The sequence below is a fragment of the Akebia trifoliata genome, chromosome 10 (assembly GCF_017979445.1).
Source record: "Akebia trifoliata isolate Shusen 1 chromosome 10, ASM1797944v1, whole genome shotgun sequence".
Classification (NCBI taxonomy): Eukaryota; Viridiplantae; Streptophyta; class Magnoliopsida; order Ranunculales; family Lardizabalaceae; genus Akebia; species Akebia trifoliata.
The window spans coordinates 26,322,885-26,345,065 of NC_141384.1; the positions used below are offsets into that span (position 1 = coordinate 26,322,885).

Below are 22,181 nucleotides of genomic sequence, written 5' to 3' on the forward strand. Positions count from 1 at the left end.
ACAATAACCAACTGTAATCAGTTCAGATTCTCCTTTGAGGAGACCTAGTTTTCCTTTTATTAGGACCTGGTTATTTGCAGTTTTTCTTTAAGGTGGGGTAACATACAAATTTGGATTGGCTATTAAACTGGATATAAAAAAAGGTGTCTATTGCTACTGATTCTATGGTGGCCTTCCGATGCATTCCCTATAGTGGAGACCCTACTTGGCGTGTGGCAAGGACTGTCAAGGAAATCAAGTTGAAATTTTGTGTATTTGTCTCTTATGTCGAATAAACCATATATTTTAGGGTAGATGATTTTCTTGGCTTCATATAAGCTCTTCATTCTTTTCTTGACATCAGAGTTTATTTTTCTCTATTTTTGAGCACTGGTATCGTACCTCTCAAATAAACTCCGATGCCAAAGTCTGATCCTCAATCTTATGCTAATTAACTGGAAGAGTCGTCGTCGACTGACTTTAAAATTTACATCAATTCACACCATGCTGATGTGGAGGTGCACATGGAACCATAGATGCTTTTCATCGACTCATATCTTGATGAAAAGCATCTATGGTTCTGTACACATATCAACATCAGCAAAGTGTGAATCCATGTGAATTTTAAAGTCACACCAGTATTATTCTAACTGAAATAACATCAAACCTAAATGAAGAATAAATTCATCAATATATAGGCTTACCCATTAACCCTAGATCATCGATTAAAAAAATATAAATTACTTAGTAATCTTTTCCTTGAATACTCGGCGATTGTGATTACAGTTTCTGCGATTCTATTCATCTGTTACGAGCACAGTCATGACGCATGTAGTTGTCCCTCGGAGAACTGTGAGTCACGTGGTCTCCAACTAGAAGAAATCCCATTTTTTCTATGGGGAGATGCGTCTCCTGTTGTTAGTCCTTCCACTATTAGTCTCCATGCATCTGATCCGATGCTCCTAACACATTCCAATTTCTTGCTTATACAAGTCTGATCAATTTCTTAACTGACTGTTCTTGAATTCTTTAGTATTTATTTAAAATGCTGGAGATATTCCCTTAAGAACATCACAAGAATATTGTAATGTCCTCCTTCATCCCATTAAGCTATGAATTAAACTTTTCTTACCCAATATTAACAATTGATTAAAAGAGAAGTCAAGGAATAGAATCTATTAATTAATGAAACCAGAAAAAATGAAAGAAAAAGATAATCTTAATTCTATTTCAGAAACAACATACAATGACATATCTATGAATTGAGTGAGAACTCAATTTCATCGAGGGCTATATAATAAAACCCATTACATCCAGACAATGCTATGAACAAATAAAACGGCAACGCTCGGCTGCGCAATCCACCTAATAGTAATTCATTTATCTTAATTAATATATGGGAGTTTTTTCCCTAACCATATGGTAATATTAATAGATATTACAAAGGTTCAGGCAGCAGCCCCAATAGCTAAGGTATTACGGTTTAAAGTTTTATACTATGTACAGTAATCTGAATAATATGGCTTCTCCCTTTTCTTTTGAACTGTACTTCCTATGATCAGTATATATTTCAAATCTCGGTGGACAGATATTCACTTCCACAAATCAATTTGGCAACTCGATGTGGACGTGGAGGCATATTCCGACCCCATTTCTTGCCTGTTGGATTGTGGGCCAAGGATGTTCACGTGGTCAGCCATGTGAAAGACATCGGCAGCATTAGAGAAATTGGGTTCTTTGGAAACATTGTCGTCTTGGATGAGTTGAGATGCAACAAACTTCTCGAGAACTCGCCAATCAGTCACTTGATCATCCAATGCTTTCTCATTGTTATTATTGTAAAGTGAGTTTGGATTGTGATGGTGGCTTTGTTGCATATATTCTTCTTGAGTGAGTGAAGAGGATTGGAGAGTGCTTCCATGGTTGACATCGAGGCCATAGACAGCCATAGAGTTACTGCTTCCAGTGACTGTTGAATGTGGAAATTTGGGGCTTTCTAATTGAGGGAGCTGGAGGAAGGATTCATGAATCATGTGGTATTGCAATTCTAGATCTTGCTTGCAGGAATAAGGGTGGTGGTATGACATACTAGGCTGAGAAATCCTCTTTGGGGAGTCGAGCTCTGGCATGAATGAGACTTGTTCGTCGTACCAACAAGGTGAATCATGCTCGCTCACTCTTCGTATCGTAGCTATTCGCTTCTTGAACACCCTACACACAACCCAACCCTCTTCCTGGTGCAATTATAAACAACACTTTCATCAACATTGCAAATAGTTTCTATTGGAACAAAGAAGAGCATTTGTATAAATGTACATAAAATAGCTTATATTAGCCATAAGTAGGAAAGAGTAGGGATCCCTTGACTCATTAGAAAACATGAAATCACGGTTAGAACATGAAATCAACTGTCAGATTTTTTTCTTCCTGATACACGACATATGTTTGGGATACATGTACTATTCCAATTGTTGGAGTTCGTGCTTTAACAGTTGGGATTTCATGTTTTTTTCATGAGTCACGACCTATAAGAAAATCTTAGTTGATAGTATCATATAATATGATATTCTAATCTATTTCTCATTACATGAAGGTGGCCAGCTCGCTCGTAGGTTAAAGTTTCTGAGTGTTGATGCCACCACCTGGTTAGGTTCAAAAGCCACCTAGCGAAAAATAATTCCCTCTTATTGCAAACAACTTGCTATGTATACTATGATGGGATACATGACAGTGCTTCAATGTATCTCATGCACATTTATACAATGCTCCTCTTTGCTCTAATAGCTTCATTGTCAATTTAAAGAGGGTAAGTTAAAAGAAACAAAAAATTCATCACACAAGAATTGGTTTAATTGAAATAAACTAATAACATTTGGGATTAAAAAATAAAATAAAATTCAAACTGAATGTACTTGCCTGAGGAGCCCCATTTTCATTGGTTTCAAGCCGATATTCATGCATGATCCAATCGGACTTCAGCCCATTAGGGGCTCGACCTTGATAAAATACCAAGGTTTTTCTCATGCCAATCAAATTATGCTTAGAGTAAATCGCCTTATCTCGTCCCGTAGCTTTCCAAAACCCTGCGGTTGTGGCTCTATTAGTACGAGTTCCAGTTGGATACTTCTTATCTTTGTGGCTGAAGAAATACCAGTCACTCTGCTCTTCTGTTCCTATCTTACATTTTTCTGTTCAAATAACACAATGAACAATAATTAATATAAAACTATAAATATAAGAATCCTTCTTATAATTTTTTGGAAATTTTTTGTTATTTAGTGATACCTTGAAGGTCCCAGGGCTCAATCTTATAGAGATCGATGTCTTTAATGACATCTAGGTCAATCATTCTCGACGCAACTTTCTTTCTAAGGTAGTAATCAACAAGTTCTTCATCTGTAGGATGAAATCTAAAACCTGGTGGAACATGTGAAAAGGTATTCATATTCTCCCAGTGAGGAATCAATCCTGCATATCAAGTTCCATACACCATTAGTATTTTATTTTTTTATACTATAAATTTAAAAAATACAAAAATGGAAAATTATCAGAGCATATTATTTCTTCCAAAGGTTTCCAAATATTGAAAATAACCTCTGATGTTAGTAATCATACATATCAATATTACTCAATTAGCAAAAAAAAAATAATAATAATAATATTAGCTGAAATGCATATAACTAATATAAATATAAGATAAGCCAAACATCAATACTAATAATCACTTCTTTGAGATCCTCATGTGTGAATTGTCAAATTACACTTTGCAGCCCCTTCTAATCATGTACAATATTCATCATTAATTAATATGTTATAAAAAAAATTGATCTCGAGAAACAACAATATATGACAATCAAAAAACACAAATCAAAATAAAGATAATTCATGATTTATGTGGTTTGACAAGATTGCCTTCATCCACCGGTGATGATGATCTTTGAATATCTCAATCTCAGTTCTTCTCAGTAAGTAAAACAGAAATTCTCCCTCACAGAAACCCTAAAAGATACTCATGTTCTACTAGTGTTAGACCAAAGAGACAAGAAACTTGGCAAGAATTTGAATACTTCACTAAGAGCTTTTTTGATGAGTGTCACCCTTATCTAGATCAGAAGTAACTAATCTGCAAATCCCTATATCTCATGTTTTGAGTTTGGTTCAGTAGTTTTTTCCTCCACTTACAAACTTGATAAACTGAAATGCTTTTGAGAAGGACCTTTGTTTTTTTTTTTTTTCTAAGTAAAGAAGAATATTGAGAAGGACCTATATAATTAATGAATCTAACATCTTTCAACTATAAAGGTTAGAAATTAATTGCAACAAAGAAAATAATTTGAGATCATACTTTTGATGGTAAAGAGGGAAAGTGTCCGGACATAGATGGAGTCATAGCTGATGAGGAAGTAATTAATGAAAATTTTCTCTTAGGATTGTTAACTGATATTGGAAAAAAGATACTCATTCATTGTAGTTTCTTTCCAATTTAGATTCATCCATGTTATTGATGTCTAAATCAAATTTCCTTAGATTCTTTGAGTTCCTAAATGGCATGTAATTGATGAAGGGTTTCTATATAAGTTATTGTTGACAAAAAAAAAAAAAATCAACCTATCAGGCTTTGTCCCCTAAATGTTAAACAAATATAATGCTCAAGTGTCACATAAAATTATTTTGAAAGATCAATTTTTGTCAACTAATTTAATCTTAGCTAGGCAAGCAAGAGAATTGTATTAAAAGAAAGGAAAAAAAATTACAAAATGTGAACTCGTTTTAGGCTAGGGAGATTTAAAAAAATCACCAATAAACGCCTTATGAGCCATGAAAGGAAGAGAAAATACAGAATCAAAATAATCAGAAGAAGATGTTGAAGATTCATGACAAGCGAAAGCATCAGCAACACTATTCGCCTCTCTGAGCACGTGCCTAATATCCCACTCGATATGTTTCAATAGAGATAGGCTTCTTACAATTAGATATGTAAGCATGCATTCAATTAATCAAATGTAGTTGGTATTCCATTCTCTCAAGTGATCCAAGAATAATACAACTATGATCGGATCATGCAGTTGCATAAACTTTAATTTGTTTAAAATCGTAAATCATATGGTTAAAGTAAAATAGAACATCCTGATCACATCATCTACAACTTGATGTAAGACCAAATTTGAACTCTAATTGAACTTATTTCAACATTTTTGCAAATAGAACAGCAATTGAATATGGAAGATTTCAAAAGCTCTATAATTTTTATTTTTGATCATATATTATGTCTTATCTTATGGGACCATTAAAAAGTATATGTTTCTTTGCAAAAGTAGAACACTGTCATTTTATTAGTCATATTAAAATGATTAAAGAGTATATTATGCTGATATATTTGGAGTTAAAATGTTAGTCCTATGAAATATTCTTATACTTATAGGGATCCAAATCTAAAAAAGAAACTAGATATGCCAAAGAATTAACAGAAAGTATCTTTCTAAATGTAAATATAGAAAGATCCACATTCCCAAGTTACAATACTTAAAAAATGTAAGCTTAGAGAAAAAAAAAAGATCCACATTCCTCTTTAGGCGTCTTTTCTTGTGCGTGGTTGCCATGTTTGGAATTACCATAGGTGAAGTACAACATTATTCAATATTATTTCTAATAATAAGCAACCCATTTGATGAATAAAAATTAAACAGTTGTTTGATATGTTATTATTAATCTTATATATATATATATATATCTATATATATTTTGCACTTATGTTTTTATTTGTAGATCTATCTGTGAAGAAATATGGAGGCAATGTACCTACTTTCAAGAATAGAAATTGATTAGCTAAATTATTGCTATTAACTTCAAAAAATAGTGTAAGGGACGAGCTTTTGACTGAATTAGTGCATTCAATTACTTTGGACACGATGGAGAAGATATTGGTTCAAGTATAAAACTCTAAAACTTGGGGATCAATGACACCTAAAAATTATTGGTTCAAGTATATGATATTGATAAGGAATAAAACTCATCTTCAACTCTTTAGTTCATTTTTCGTTTGTTTCATTCATACCAAATTGATTAAAAATGGACATTATCACATGAAAGCAACAATTAATTGATAATGTATAGGTCTAGATCTACATTAAGGGATTGTTAGCTCCGTAAATATTTTTATGTGCTCATCAACTAACTAACTAGTGTGCAAGCTCTCCCATACCATTCGATTATGTACTCCCAACACATCTATAGCAATTCAGACTAAGAAATTTTCTTGAATTGGAGCTTTTTAAATTCATTTGAAATCCAACTTTTGAAGTCCCAAGGAGAGATTATACTTGCTCTCGCATGGCATGGTAACCTGATCAGAAATATGAGGTATTGATCACGTCGTTTGTTATTCATGAAACAATAATCATACAAATTATAAATGCGCGCAAGAGGATACAATAAAAGAAAATAAAGAAATTTGCATCTACAAGGGACAAAGAAACCACATTTTTCACACTTGATTTTAAAAGATTTTGACTTAAAGTATGCGAATTTGCATAAAGTACACAGAATGTACTATAATCACAAAGTTATCTAGATAATGTTTTGCATTATTCTAGTTCTTGACAAATTTGCTTCCATGCAATCAAAGAATAAGGTTAGAAGAGAAGTTAGCAGTACTAATATTGTCTCAGATCTTAATTGTTGATATTTTCACTAAATTGATAAACATTATCGTTTTCATACATTGAAACATGATAAGGTGTCGTTTTAGTTAAGAAGTCAAAATTAGAATGAAAAAGATGAAAACAAACTAATCAACATCTGTTGTACTAATTTGATGACAAAATAGATGATTAGTAATAATGTAATTCTGGAAGACTACTTATTCTATTTTGTCCCATCATATTTCATCAACTTTGAAGGGTATTTTAACTTACTAAATACTAATAAAGGAAAAGCATCAGGTAATAATGGAAATTTTCAACTAATAAAGAAAAGATGTTTCCACCAAGTTTCCCTTGAAATAAACTTGCTCCTTTTAATCCATTATTTCCTGCAACTAATTCATTTCTCCAAGATGATGACAGCTCATAGTGGAATAAATCAAATTCATGAACATGAATTATATTGAAAATTCCCCAATGAGATTCTAAAAAATTGTAGTTTATGGTGTGAGATTTCACCTTATATCATGAAATAACCCCTAGGTTTGATGATCAAACATGTCATAATAAGAAAAATATCATTTTGTTGGGGAAAGTTTGATGATCAAACATGCGATAATAAGAAAAATATCATTTTGTTGGGGGAAAATATCATATATGATAATATGAAAAGCAATAGGATATATTCAGTGACTTTCCTTGTATGAATCAGAAGAAAAAAAAAATGTAAAAAAAATTGGAGATTGATAGACAAATTAAGTTTTGACATGGAATATTATCAAACCTCATTCGAAAAATTTGTCACTCAATCAGTCGAAAACATAAAAACATTCTTCGATAAACATCAACAGCCAGATCTACATAAATAATTCAAAATCCCAAAGAAGACCCGTTAATTTCAGTATTTGAAAAATCCATTCTAATATTTTAGATCTGCAAATTCACAGTTTCTTAAACAGATCAAAATTAAATCTCAAAGAACTAAATGAATAAAAGAATGAATGAAAGAAATAAAAGAGCCCCTCACAGATTCAGATAATAAAGAACTTTGATTCTCTCTAGTACTTACTTTTTCTTGTGATCACTTAGATGATTGTCAACTCCTCTTAAATTCCTCCTGGGATCTGATTCAAATAATTAAATCTCCTTCTTCTTCAATCACTGTTGCTTTTTCTATGTTAGCCAACTTTAGATGAGAGACAAAAAAAAAAAAACAAGAAGATCAGCTGAAAAGACAGTTATCCTCGGGATTTGAACCTAGCACCTAAAGTAGTGGTAAGACTGTCTAATCAAGAAAGAAAGATTGAAGAATCCGATCCCGAGGAGAGGGAGAGAGAGAGAGAGAGACTGATTCAAGGTAAGTTGGCTGGGGAACGAATGGAAGAGAAGACAAGAGATGGGTTTAAATAAGAAGCAAAATGAGCACACGCACGCACACAGAAAAAAAAAACCCTAATCATCCATCATTAACTCTGTTGTTTCTCTCTTTCTAAATTGCAGCTAGATTGCAGGAAAAGCTTTCTGTGAGAGAGAGAGAGAGAGAGAGAGAGAGAGGCACCGCTACCAGCAAATGAAAGAGACCACTAAGAAGATGAGAATGTTTATGCTCAGATTTTGCCGGACAGCGCGGGAAAGAGAGAGAGAGTGAGTGATGGATAAAGCAACGGTTACGATCCTACGTGCGCTTAGACAGAAAACTAACGGTGAACACGTCAGCAAATCTAACGGACAAGATCTAAAAGTTCTTCTATATATATGACGGACAAGGGCAAAGACTTAGTTACAAGTTGTGGAGGAGAAAAGTTTGATACACTAACCTTTGATAAATGCCACGTGGTATGATATTTCAGGATCGATTTTTTTTTTAAAATTATTGATTGGACCACGGTTGAACTATGGTCCAACTTATATTTATTTAAAAAATTGAAACAATGCATGTGTTTTTTCATAAATGGCCTCATAATTAATTGATTTTCATTAAATAAAAAAATTTAATAAATGCATATATAGTTAAATCATATTTTTTTATCACATCATGAGATGGGAATATGATTGTTAGAATATTAATTCATAATGATAGTAAATCAAACCATATTGACAAGATCCTATATTTTATTTTGAGTCGTGATTTTCTGACTCCCCCTCTACTCTCCTGACGTGGCATGGACATAAAATCGTAGATTTCCTCGGGATAGACAACTACACATAAGAAGAAGGGTTAGAGGTAAATAATTAGTGGATGACAATGGGGTTTGAATAGAGGTCCTCGTATCATTACTCACAAACCTTTCTAACTTAATTAGCAAGTTCATACCTTCTATTAGATCGAATCTTTATTGAAACCCAAACCCTTGATACAAATCCTAGGTTATCAGATTAGAACATATAGGATGTCCAGCCTATCCAATCAATTGATATATATATATATATATATATATATCCCACCTAAAATCATATTCATCAAAGCGACAATGATAAATGCTTGAATCCAATGGTAAAATATCACCACTTGAACTGATTTTTAAGGTGTAGTTCTACCAAGAGGTGTTCCAAAACTTTTATCGATTAGTAAATTTGAATAACATACAATGTGGCAATGTTCAAGGGGTGTGTATCAAACTTTGCTACTCTATAACAGGAACAAACTTTATTCCATAAAAAATCATTTAATATAAAAAATAGCATAAAACAACGAAGAAGAATGTACTCGATGAGATTGGTGGTGACGTAATTGAACAACTTGCCATAAACGCTGCACCCTCGTACTCTTTTCGCCCCACCACCCTATCTATGTTTATTACTACAAAGCTATTGTAATACCAAAAATAATCTCTAACTGGGTCCATTATTACTATATTTTTCTAGGTATCAATTCTTTCCCTCGATGGCTAATCTATCAACCCTTAGGTTCTTACTTTTATTTAGTTGTAAATAGTTAGCGTGGGAAAATGAAATTTTGTCGAGCTGAGAATTGCAAAAATCAATTATATATACCTTCTCCGATCCAATAATCTTGATTACTCGTAATTGAGATCCAAAATTCAAAATGGTGACATACATTTTAGTGAAATTAACATGTGATTTGACTATTCAATGAATCCTAATGTGGCCGAAATGTGTAAAAGAAGCTTCTATGAAGTCTCACAATCTCTAGTTGTAAAGACCCCTAAATATGATATTGGAAAAAAAAAATGCAAGATATAGAGTTTTTCAAAATTATTTATATTGAGCTCACAAAGTTAAAGGTATGAAATTTCTCTTGTACAAAACATGTTACTCTACGACAATTTCTTTGAATTTGAGCATTGGAGTACAACCACAAGAACTAATAACAATAATTTAACAATCAAAATACTGAAGTTAAGATAATTGAACTTGGAACAAATTTTGTACCCAGTAATGACGAAAGCTAAGCTATTTAGGAGCCAAATTGAGTCCCTTATGATGCTCACTGTTCTTACCTCCATTCTTTACTCGTTTCATTTTATTAATATTGTTATTAACACTAGAAGGTAACATGCACAAACGCATTTGTATCAGAAGGGTTTATGTACATTTTGAAATATTTATTAAAGGATTTTGAAGATTACACAAAGAAAAAACAGACATTTTGTAATTTTCAAAACTAAACAGTGTGGATTGCAATTTTCTTGGTCTTTGACAAAATGACCTCAAGATCTAATATGGTATCCCGCTCTTATAAAATAAGAACGATGTCTACTTATCATGATTTAGTTGGAGTTTAAGGTACTTAGGACTCCTAACTAAGTTGTTCATGTAATCCAATGTGCTTATACTCCAATGAAAGTGTGCCATGTAGACATATGGGAACGAGACACCTTTCTCGATCGTGAGTCTAAATTTAAATGTAAAAATGAGGACATTTGTGAGATTCCAATTTTTTGTGTCCAACCACTTCATTAATTAATTTGATTGACACATGTAACACTTTGCTAAAGTTAAGTGTAATTGAATAACTGCATTTTATTGATTGTTTGCAGCCATTCGATACGAACAATTTTTTGTCTAAAAATTACCAATCAATCTAACTTTAAATGTGCAGGTTAACCAAAAGGTGTACATGAGAGCTTACTAGATCCGAATAACTGGCACGTGCGATTTGGAGGACGTCTCTATCGAACTTTGATAAAGACGTCTTGATTGGTCCAAATCAAAGAATTGTTGGGGTTAAGGGTATTTTGCAAAATTTAATATTTATAAACTTCAACAGCAATTGTACGGTGAGCTGTGGTTGGTTGGACCTGCAATTTTATACTCTTTCCTCTCACTTAAGTGGGTCCCACCAACCGCCTTAATCAAATTCCGAATGCGACACATCTCCAAATAAAATCAGAAGCCACTTGCCGGCTAAGCTGGTTCTGTTAAGCTGACTAAGCCGAAGCCAAGGAGAGAAAGAAATGGAGGACACACAGTTTAGTGGAGTGTCATGGGGCCCACAAGTGAATGATGTCCACGACTCTGGTCATAGCGGCTCATGGTCCGGCGTGGGCTAGCCCCGATCATTAGGCTTGCAATTTTAGTGGTTGTTGGTCCTTCTTGTGGACCCCCTCTCATGTTGTACTACTTGGGCCCACATCAACTTGTTTATGCCTCCCTGGATGACACGTGTATCTAAGTTTGGAGCGTGTTTGTGCCGATAAGTTAACCATCTATTCATTTGTCCATCATATCGGGCCGATTCGTCGCCGCTGGTCATGGAAAATGTAACGTATACAACTATACTAATTGATTTATTATTAATATTTTCTCACTAATGTAGTAAAGTGAAGCTAAAGTTTCACACGTGATCCAATGGTCATCTTGGTGCTTTTCTTTTCACTCTAGTCAAATAAATTACTATTGTGGGAAAATGATCTAAAACATATACTAGAATAAATAATAAAGAATCGTGATAATCGGACTATCCCACATGGCAAACTCAATCGACTACTCCTAATGTGACAGTTTGGGAATCGTAGATCTACTTTCCTCAAGATACACAACTACAATTTCTCATAAAAAATGTATATGGAGGGAATTGTGTATATTGAGAAGCGCAAATCTACAGTTCCCAAACTTGTCATGTCAGGTAGTCAATTGAGTTTGCCATGTGGGATAGTCAGCTTATCGCAACTCAATAATAAATCTTGGACCGTATTTGTGTAACGTAAAATTTTTATTAAATCTGATGGTGATTGAGTGGTTGGGTAGGATAGGGTCCAACGATGTCCAATTATGTGGTGCTTGACAACCTTGCTCAACCCAATGAGGTTGAGTCAAGTTGGACGTCTACTCATCCTAAGATAGGGAAGGGTAGATCAAAATAAAATTATAGGATGAGCTTTTCTTTTTCTTTAATTTAAAATTTAGAGATAATCCTAATAATTTAAAAGTGATTGACCATGTTAATTACGTTCTTTTCTAAAATGATAATTCCCTATTAAATAGGTGTTTTCCATTAGCAATTCCTAGGATTTAGAAAGATGACAAATCCAAATCCTCCGGAATAAGGTCTAGGGGTGATGCGGCAAAGAAGGCAATTAAGGTAGGAGAATGACATATAAATAAGACAACAAACCTTGTGAGAGAAGATTTTTGGAAGGTTCTCAGAGCTTATAACCATTATCTTATACAACTACTAATTTAACTTGATCGTAGGAGGGTATTTAGTAGGTACTAAAGCATAAGAGAGCCCATCATTAGAGTAATTTTAATTGTTCGAGATAAGTTTCAAAGATTACTCTTATAGTATTAAAGCAAATCCAAGTTTGAGAAGCTCTCTCTGAAATCCCAAACCATTTCAAGCGTAATAGATAAAAGTAATAAGAATATAATGAGATAATCTCATTCAGTTTAGATAGGCCACATTTTCACCAATGTGCATGATAGGGGTGATTAACTAATATGATGTAGAGTGGTCATGTTATTGCCACTCTACTAACGTGGTTCAACTGATGAAATGATTAACCAACATAAATACTTAAAAATAGTTATACAAAACATGAATGAACAATGAGCCATGTCACAGAAGATGGAAGACATATTTGATAATATGTCAATACATATCTATTTAGCCATATGTTATTTCTCTCTAGCATGATATCTATCAAGCTCTTTATAGTATGACCAATTCTAAACTCTATAAGTAGGAGGTATATTTGAAGGCATAAATTAATATACAATTTTCTCTCAAAAGAATTAAATGTTATCTATCAATTAAGTATTTCCACATATCTCCACGATGGAGACATGGAGTTTTTAGTTCAAGTAATCATAGTTTAAAATCTTCTTCTGATCTTTTATTTTATTTTATTTTCAAAAATCGAAACGATATTGAAATATTCTTGAAAATTTGTGAAGCATTTCAGAAATAATCGAAACTTTTAATATATATATATATATATATATATATATAATATATATATATATATATATATATATTTGTTTTAAAAGAAATCTTTTACAGAAGACTATGGTCAAGGGGCATGTAATCAATTTTAAACATATTGGGTGTCTGAAATATTTATTAAAATGAGGGATTTTTATTTAAATAACTTAGTCTAGAGGTTTTTTTTTTTTAAATTTAAATAGCGTAGTCTTTTAGAGAAGATCAAGGTCAAGGGCGTATATTCGATCAAAATCCCTAGCTTCTTCAGAAAATGAAGGGGAAGACAAAAAAAACATAGCATGCAACAATCGCTACTGTCTCCTCCGACTTAAATGTCGTTACAAATCGACATAAATCTCTCTCTCTCTCTTCATTCTTCTTCTTTCCTCTCCTTTTTCTTCTTCTTTATTTTTCAAAAAGTAAAAGTAAGATACATTCTATATTTAGTATTTCAATGTGTTTTCGTCTATTTTTCAAAGTGTTTAATGTCGGATTGTTAAAAAATCGAAATATTTTGTATGAAACGTTACAAAATGAAACGATATTTTGAACTATAAAAGTAATTCAACTCAATGAGATTACATGAAGTAACAATGATACCACAACTATCATTTTACTCACACGTGTAAACTTTTCTTACCTCGAAAGACGGTACGTTAAGTATCGGTGGACGATACGACCATGGAGTATCGTATCAAGTTTAAAGCAATGTTTATCGTCCAGACATTAAATGGGACCAGAACGAGTGGGTCCCACATTTAATCATCATGGATTTAAAAATCATCATTGTTTCCGTTCGCCACGTCTAGAGAGAGATTGAAACTCCGTTAAAAGCATACGTGGCACCGTTTGAGTGGTTGAGTTGTACAGAAACAGTGGTAATGCTGTTTCTTCAATGCACCTTGGGCCCCACCACACACTTACTTGTTCTATACAATCATGTCCGATACAGCAGGCCCACTAATGCCTACAAAAGCGGAGGAACATTTAAATTTGTACTAGAATGAAGGGCCCACGTGGTTAGTTCTTATTGGTCAAATGCATCGAGTAAGAGACCTTAACAGATAAAAACAAAGCGTTAAGAGTGTCATAAGCGTGACTGAAAAGTACAAAAAGAGCGTATATAAAAATGACAAAAACAACACTTTAACCTTTTAGAGGTATATTATACACTATAAAACTCAATCATATTTTATTCTATGAACAAGTATTTTGAGAGGTCTAGTTGCCTTGCAATTTAAGCTCCCTATAAGGGTATTTTGGTAATTGGAATTTCGGGAAGTTTCTCGGAGGGTCATGGTTGGTAATGGGTGTATAGTCAATTATAGGTATAAATACATGTATATGTATTTTATATATTGGTTTCAAGTGGTACAATTACATGGAAGCCATTATTCCATGCTTCCATCTCAATCAATGATCATAACTGTTGGTTTCATTTACTCGATCTCTCCTCATACGCGAAGAGTAATAGTAGTGAGTGCAATATATTATAGAGAGATTTACCGAGTAGGCCTATATGTTGCAATTTTATTACAAAAACTCCATCACTGTATCAAGTTTGTTACGGAACAAACTTTATTTTATGAATCAGGCTAGCATAATTAACTTAGTAAGATTTGAAATCTTACTAAGGTCATTGGACCCACATGGATTATCAAATTGGCAATCCAACACCACAATCTCCTAAATTTCATGGAAAAACTCATAATCAAAAGGAAAAAAAAGAGTTAATAATTAAACTTTTTAATCTTGATCGAAGGTGTTGAAAATGGTTGGGTACTAAACTCCCAAATTTAGAACTAAAATTCAATGGTGAAATTAACCACTCCAACATATTGCAAGTAACAAATTAACCTCATCAATTTGGAATTTTTAACGTGCATCATCATTCCAAGGTTTGCTGGGTAGCAAATTTGATAAAGTTAGGTTTGGTGGGTAACGAACTTTGTAAAGTAAGGTTCCCTTGGACTTGTCAGAACTCCAAAGGAGTTTTTGTAATAAAAATGCCACAGTTAGGTCTGTCAAGTAAATCTCTCTATATTATATTTAATTTATGTTGGAAATATATTACTTTGAGATGAGCATATATAAAATCCAATAAATATTAAAGGAGTATGAATATCTCGAGGCAAGAAATTGAGGTTGGCCCAACACAAGATTGACATATGTACGTTCTAGTCTGGATAATCACATGGCACAATTGATTAAATAAAAATAATAAATTAAAAATGAATATTGTAAAGGGTAAAATCAATATTTCATCTAGACCCTACATGTATCCTAACTAGGACAACAATCAAGAGAGTGGGGAAGCGATTGATAAAGGCAAGTGGTATTCAGAACAGGCCAATAGTTTAAACTTGCCCGATAAAATAGCATGATAAGGATAGACATCTGTCCTAATAATTGGGTAGATCACAACTAGTGCGTACACACAAATCTCGATTTGTGCGTATCTGACTCCGAGATTTGAGAATCCCAAGATCCTAAGAATAAAAAGGGGATAATCCCAATTTGGTTAAAATTCCTTTAATCATGAGATCCCCCATAATCAAATCCCGGATTTAGAAGGACCAACGAGGAAACCCACTCCTAAAGAAAGTCCTATATAAAGGAGGGATGATCGATAGTTAGGGATTTTTTTGACTCCCCCCTTGATTCAATTAGAATCTAAACAATTTTTTTTTTTAAATTTTAACTTGATCGTCAAAGGATTATTGACAGGTACCACACCAATTTTCATGAAAGAGCAGAAGCATCTTAATAGAACAACAGAGTTAAATAATCTGAGGTAAACTCGAATTTTCCTCTACAAATACCACTCTATAATTAATTAGAGTTGAAAGACAAAAGAAGATTTCAACTCAAATTAGAAAGAGACAGAGTTATTAGTTTATGTATTTGTTTCCTTGTACTTTATCTTTAAAGTGCTATTATTCTAACATTGCTCACAATACACATCTTTAATTTATTATTATTATTATTTTTTTTTTTTCTTAAAGATTAAAGCTGAGTTAGGCAGACCCCCAACCAGATCTTGAGAGAGAAGGTTTCCTCAATTTGTGTTTAGGGATCTCACGGGCGAGGCCACGCGGCAGACAAACAGTTAATGGCTAATAATATCTATAATCGTGTCTAAGTTAAATAAATAAAGATCCTGCATATATTCTAGCACGTGTAGATTTGTTTCGTACTACTCTGATTTCTAATTTTTCTTGTCTATTCTGCGAACACAGTTATAAGCTTTACAATTAAAATCTGTATGTATTTATTATTAGTTACTACATGCAAATCCACCGTTGGATCATTATTGATGATAGTGAATCTCGGTGGTCCCACACTTTTAAAGCAAAACCTTTTAAACTCTACATGATTTAATGACAAATCACACGTTCATCTTTTTCCAACATTACAACTTGTTTCAAATGTTCTCCAAATTTCAATGGTTTAAAATCCGGATTGGTGATTGGATCCAAAATTTATGGAATTGGTCCAACTGCAATGGGACCTTGGTTCAATTTGGTCGAACACAATTACATCTAAAATTTTAAAGTACCTTTTGAGTTCTGTTAACATAACCCACAGTTCTTCTTAAAATTATCCAATAACATTCACAAAAGTTAATTTTACTGAAACATCGAACCCAATTTATTTTATATTACCTTCCAGACATGACTTTTTTACTTATTTAAATACCTACCTTTCTACATAAAAGAAGTAAAAGTCACTTAAAAGTTACTCGTTGATGTGGCATGTGTGCAGAATCATAAATCTTTTTCTTTGGGATGCACAAGAAAAAAGATGTGTTATGTACATACATCCAAGTCAATGAGTGAATTTCTAATGTCCTTCTTTTTTTCAAGTCAGTTTATCGTTAGTCAATCAATATATTTGAAAGAAAAATGCTTGACTGCCTGGACACTGGGTACAACACTAAGCTGATCTGGCAATGCATAGAGAATTGTCAATTTTCTAACTTGTATTTCGATAAAATAAATCTATGGTTATCTATGCATTGTCAGGTCAGCTCATTGTTGAACCCAGTGTCCAACGCATGTAATGTAACACGACTTTATTTGAAATGTTTCTCTAATTTTAAAAAGAGCTTGCTATGGAGACTTGATGTAGCATTTATGATTCGTATCTCAAGAAAAAGAATTTATGATTTTTTGCACACTTCGAACATGACCACTTTGAGCGCTATTTCAAGCCACTTTAGCATTTTTCTTTCAAAAATGCAAGGGGACTAAGCATTTGTCTTGACCCAATGGATCATGTACAAATGGGAATTGTGCATCAACTTTAACTGCCATCCTCTTGCATGTTATGTGGTAATATAATTGGCATACCTTGTGGAGGATGGGAGAAATTTGATGGAGGATGGGAGAAAGTCGATGGGTCGAAATCGTCAAATTAATGGAGGATGGGAGAAATTTGATGGCTCTAAGTCATCGAATTTGGGGAATATAAAAATTTTCAACAGCCTTGGACAATCGAAATTTGGTTTCTAAAATTAGTGGGCCTTGATTTGTCGAATTTTCTTGTAGAAATTTTCAATTTTCACATATTATGGGATCTATGCTAAAAACAAAAATTGACAAGTTCTTATACCATTAGATTTAATTATTTTTACTTGATTTCTATATATGTACTTCTCCTCCTTTCAAGCCCCTATATAAAAAATGTTGATTTTTTTCACCATTGTCTTCAATCTCTAAGAAAAATTTCTCTCTTTCGATTATTTTTCACCCTTTACCATCAACCTATTTTCAGCTTCTTGAAAAAGAAACCCATGATTTTTTCTTCCCAATAACCCATTGTCTTCGACCTACCCTGAAACCTTATCTTGTTCTTGACGTTTGATAGGTGAAGGAGATATGATATTTAGGTTGAAGATTAGGGTAAGAAATTTTACCTTAGAAATTAAAGACAAGAGTGTCTTGAATAAAATTCAAGTGTTTTTTGTTGAGGACTAGGGTATTTCAATCATTTTACATAAGTCCCATATGAAGAGACCAAAGTCAAAGGTTATGCCATCGATTTAAAAGTAGGATGATGAGGTTCTTCAAATTTATCCAATCTTAAATAAATGATGTATTTTATAACCCTTTAAAATGATATGTTCACTTAATTTTTTTGGTGTTATAACAAGATGATGTCTAGGCATTATATTTATTTTGAGTATTGTCCATTATATTATGTTTGGAATTTTAGAATTCTTGGCATTGCTTGAAGTGTTTTCAAGTTCTAGGCTTCAAAAATAAAAAATATTAACCGCAAATGGCTTGTGAGGCTCTCCATCAAATAAATGGCTGAGATGGGAGGATACTCTTAGTGATTCTCAAAAAATTGAATCCATTAGAATACTACACTAGTTCCTAAAATACTAAATGTGGTATGTGGAAAATCTGTATTTCTCTCATCTCAGTCGTATATTTAATGGATAGCCTCAAACCCATTTTAATTCTTGATCAATAAGCCTATATTATAATGAGATTATTCAATGCTGGTGAGAATCGAACGATTTACGATTTCATCACCCATAGACTTCACCAACTAAACAAAGTTCTATAAGAGTCTCAAATTAAATCATGTTTAAGGTTATACTTAAGCTAAGGACTGATCTAGAAACATAAAATCAATACCCTATTAACACAAAATCCAAAGTCAGATAATACATGTATCCCGAGAATATATCATAAATACGTCACTAAGATAAATTCTGACAGTTTGGATTTCCTCCGTATTTCTTTATGACACTTACTTATGTCATTAATGAGAGTTGTGACTGTGGAGCTTAATGATCCTAATAATGACATTTCTAATGTTATCTTATGCTTCCTTCAAGGAGTGTGACTTTTTAAGGGAAAATGATAATATCTTCACATAAATGGATTGGTGGTGGCTAAAGTAAATACTGTTATATATATATATTCTTTGAGATTGCTGTGGTGAGATCTCTAGGACCATTAGTGGCTCTAGAGCCTACCTGCCTCTACCTTTTGGTTCTGGAGATGGGAGACCAAACACTCTTCTTCTTAAATAGAGTGGAAATATATGAAATCCCACCCAAAAAAAAAGGCAATAAGAGGGATTATGATTGTTTTTTTTTTTCTTGGTTTATTTGTCCACTTCAAAGTAATAATGCCAATAAAAATAAGATTAAGAAAGGAGAACAAATAAGGGCAAGGGAGTGGAAAATGGAATGATTAGGACCATATTCACGAGGTAATGAAGAAATTACTGATCGAGCAAAGGAAATCTAAACGTAAAATAAAATTGAAAACACAACAATATTAGGTGGATTAATTGGATATGAGTAAAAAGTAGTAAAGTATTAATGCTTCACAAAAGTATAATGAGTGACTTGTGAGTGGAACGGGTCAGATTCCTAATTCAATTCATTGTTATCTGTAAACTTAATTATGATTTTGTTCAAGGATTTATAATTCCCACAATGATCCTATTTGACAGCTTATCTGTTTGATTTTGGATCAAACCATCTCTATCTGATAGGGACCGATCAATCGACTATTATGTAACAAGCTATATATATATGAAAAATGCTAATGCGTGTCTAAAACTTCATAGGAACATTTAATGATCTTGATAACCATCATTTATTCATAAATACCTTTATAAAGAGAATTTATTTCATTTCTTTTTAGAGAAAAAGAAAAGAGTCGCGATTTTCTAAAGCCCCCTCTAACATACACTCCCCGACGTGGCATGTCCTAGTACCGTAGATTATTTTCTCGGGATACATAATTTTACATCCCCTTAAATATGTGTAGTTGTGTATCCTGGGAAAAAAATTATGTTTCTAGCACATGCCACATTAGGGAGCTTATGGGGGCATATGGCAGTGGGGGCATCAGAAAATCACTATTTAAAAGAAAAGGTATTAACTATTGTAATTATAAAATAGTATTTTTTTAAAAATAATTTTTTAAGACTTTGTAATATTTATAAAAATGTCATTGCATAAGGCATGCAAGGATGACAAGGATGATATGCTTTAGGAGCATCTATGAAAATTCATAAATAGTTGTAGAGGTTACAAATATCCACATTAAGTCTACGAATGATATAGGGAAGAACTCAATCCAACAATAAAGAGAACAACTCGATCCAATTTTGAAGACCACATCTAATAGCTTCACATTGGACAAAGATTTGATTCTTTTGAGATTTGTTCCAAATCCGCATCCACGACTCCTTAACTAGTCTCAGTGGAAAATAATATATTATATAGATTTAATCTTTATTGGTGGCTAAGTAAACAATGGGTTATATCCCTACAGTTTAGGGAGGGTGTGGCCTTCAATGGTTGAATATTGATTTTCAAATATTAGAAACTACACAGTATCTTATTGGATTAAATGGACATTTCTTATGTCTATTAAAAAGGGATAGGCGGTTCGACGCTAAGAAATCATGCTCAATTCAATTTTATTTCTTATTTTCTTACTCATGTTTGACGGCATTATATTGGAGACATGATGGATCTACCAAATTTTAGACTTCGTAAAATATTTTTTTATTCATCCAAATACAAATTGCTTGATTAGCCAAAAAAAAAAAAAAATGAGACGCATTAGTAAATAATATGTTGCATTGATTCAAGGGCATATCCTCTACAATTACAATTTGGTAAATCTAAATGAAGATAAAACTATTTTAACTCGACAATAAGATTAAAGTGTAGCATTTTGTGGACAATCCAAGATTTTATAACAAGTAAACAATTTGATTTCGAGAAATTATTATGAGCATCACATCTACAACCTGATTTTCTTTCAAGAAAGCCATGTATTATTTCCGATTGAATCAACTCAAGCCTAGCACCAATCTTAATTAAATTTCACATCCAATATTAAACCTCCCTTGAAAGCGGGTCTCCTTTAATATGGTTTTGGCACAAGCTTCAATAGATACCTGAAGTTAGGTTTTATTGAATTTGTTACCCAAAACATCAAAAGTACATATTAAGTGGTTTATGAGAAAGAGAACTATTACATTCAAACTTTGATGATGTGGGACGGCCAGCAAGATAAGAATTGACCCAGATGGCGCGATGCAACGTTCCCATAATAACACTACTGTCCCAAAGGGTATTTGATGCTGGGAGTACAATTATGAGAGAACATCCCATAACCACTTGCAATTTAACTGATTGTCTCTTGATCCAAACCATCTGATTAAAAGGATAACTCTTTGATATGGGTGATAATAGTACATCAACTCATGAGAATCTAGATAGAACTCATCAGTATGTCTAGAAAATATATGGGGTTCTTCCTTTTGTAATTTATATATATATATGTTCATTTTGCAAAAAAAATATTGGATCATATCACCACCAGTGGATCGAACACTACACATCTACAATGAGATAGCTAGTAGCGAGAACAACTGATCAACTTAATCTACGGAATGGAAAGATCTTCCTATTAGAATTCACGTAACGTGGTGGCTTCATTGACCTCCACAGTTATTAATTTTTAAAACATAGAAGGATTCTATAATATAATAGAATATCAATATTATTAGAAATCCAATACAATTAGAATTATTATATTTTTTAACGATTAGTAGGAAACCATGATGGATAGGAAATCTACTAAAACAATGATTCTAAGCTATCAACCTTCATCTATAAAAGGGATCGACTACCCCATATTGAAAACGTTTGAAAAAGAACAATTTGTGTAGAACGCACAAAAAAAAGAAGTTATAAAATAAGTAATATATATCAATCATAAATCCAGTCGATCCACATAGAGAAAAGGGGAAAGATGAGTCTAGTAAGAAAAGATCAACTTGATTGGGATTTTGAAGGTTACAAGGAACACGGATTCTAAGACACATCTCCAATATATTAAATCAATGGTTTTGCGATGGCACAAGGTAAGTAATTATAACTTGTTTTAATTTAATGGGAATGATATATTTGAGATATGCGATTAATTAGATTCTATTAAGACAATTGAAAGCCATGTTTAAGATTTGAATGCATAAATTTTATAACATGTGATATCAGATCATCGGTTGTGAATCTCTATATCTTGACTATTGTTCATGAATAAAAGATTTTCATGATTTATAATAAATTTCTTGTGCCAATTTCTTGATCTCGTTGTATAACCATAAATATTGAATTTTCATGT

The 22,181-nt window shown here is 32.7% G+C and overlaps 1 protein-coding gene across 1 annotated transcript; it reads right to left on the reverse strand.

The window, feature by feature from the left end:
• Positions 1 to 850: 850 nt before the first annotated feature.
• On the reverse strand, positions 851 to 8,112 carry LOC147393473 (NAC domain-containing protein 7-like). The gene is made up of 4 exons (XM_086457152.1): positions 7,690 to 8,112; positions 3,265 to 3,447; positions 2,896 to 3,167; positions 851 to 2,213 (listed from the first exon to the last, which is right to left on the reverse strand). The coding sequence occupies exons 2-4, from the start codon at positions 3,422 to 3,424 to the stop codon at positions 1,572 to 1,574; spliced, it is 1,074 nt and encodes a 357-aa protein (XP_086313278.1). The 5' UTR covers positions 3,425 to 3,447; positions 7,690 to 8,112; the 3' UTR covers positions 851 to 1,571.
• Between the last annotated feature and the right edge of the window lie 14,069 nt (positions 8,113 to 22,181).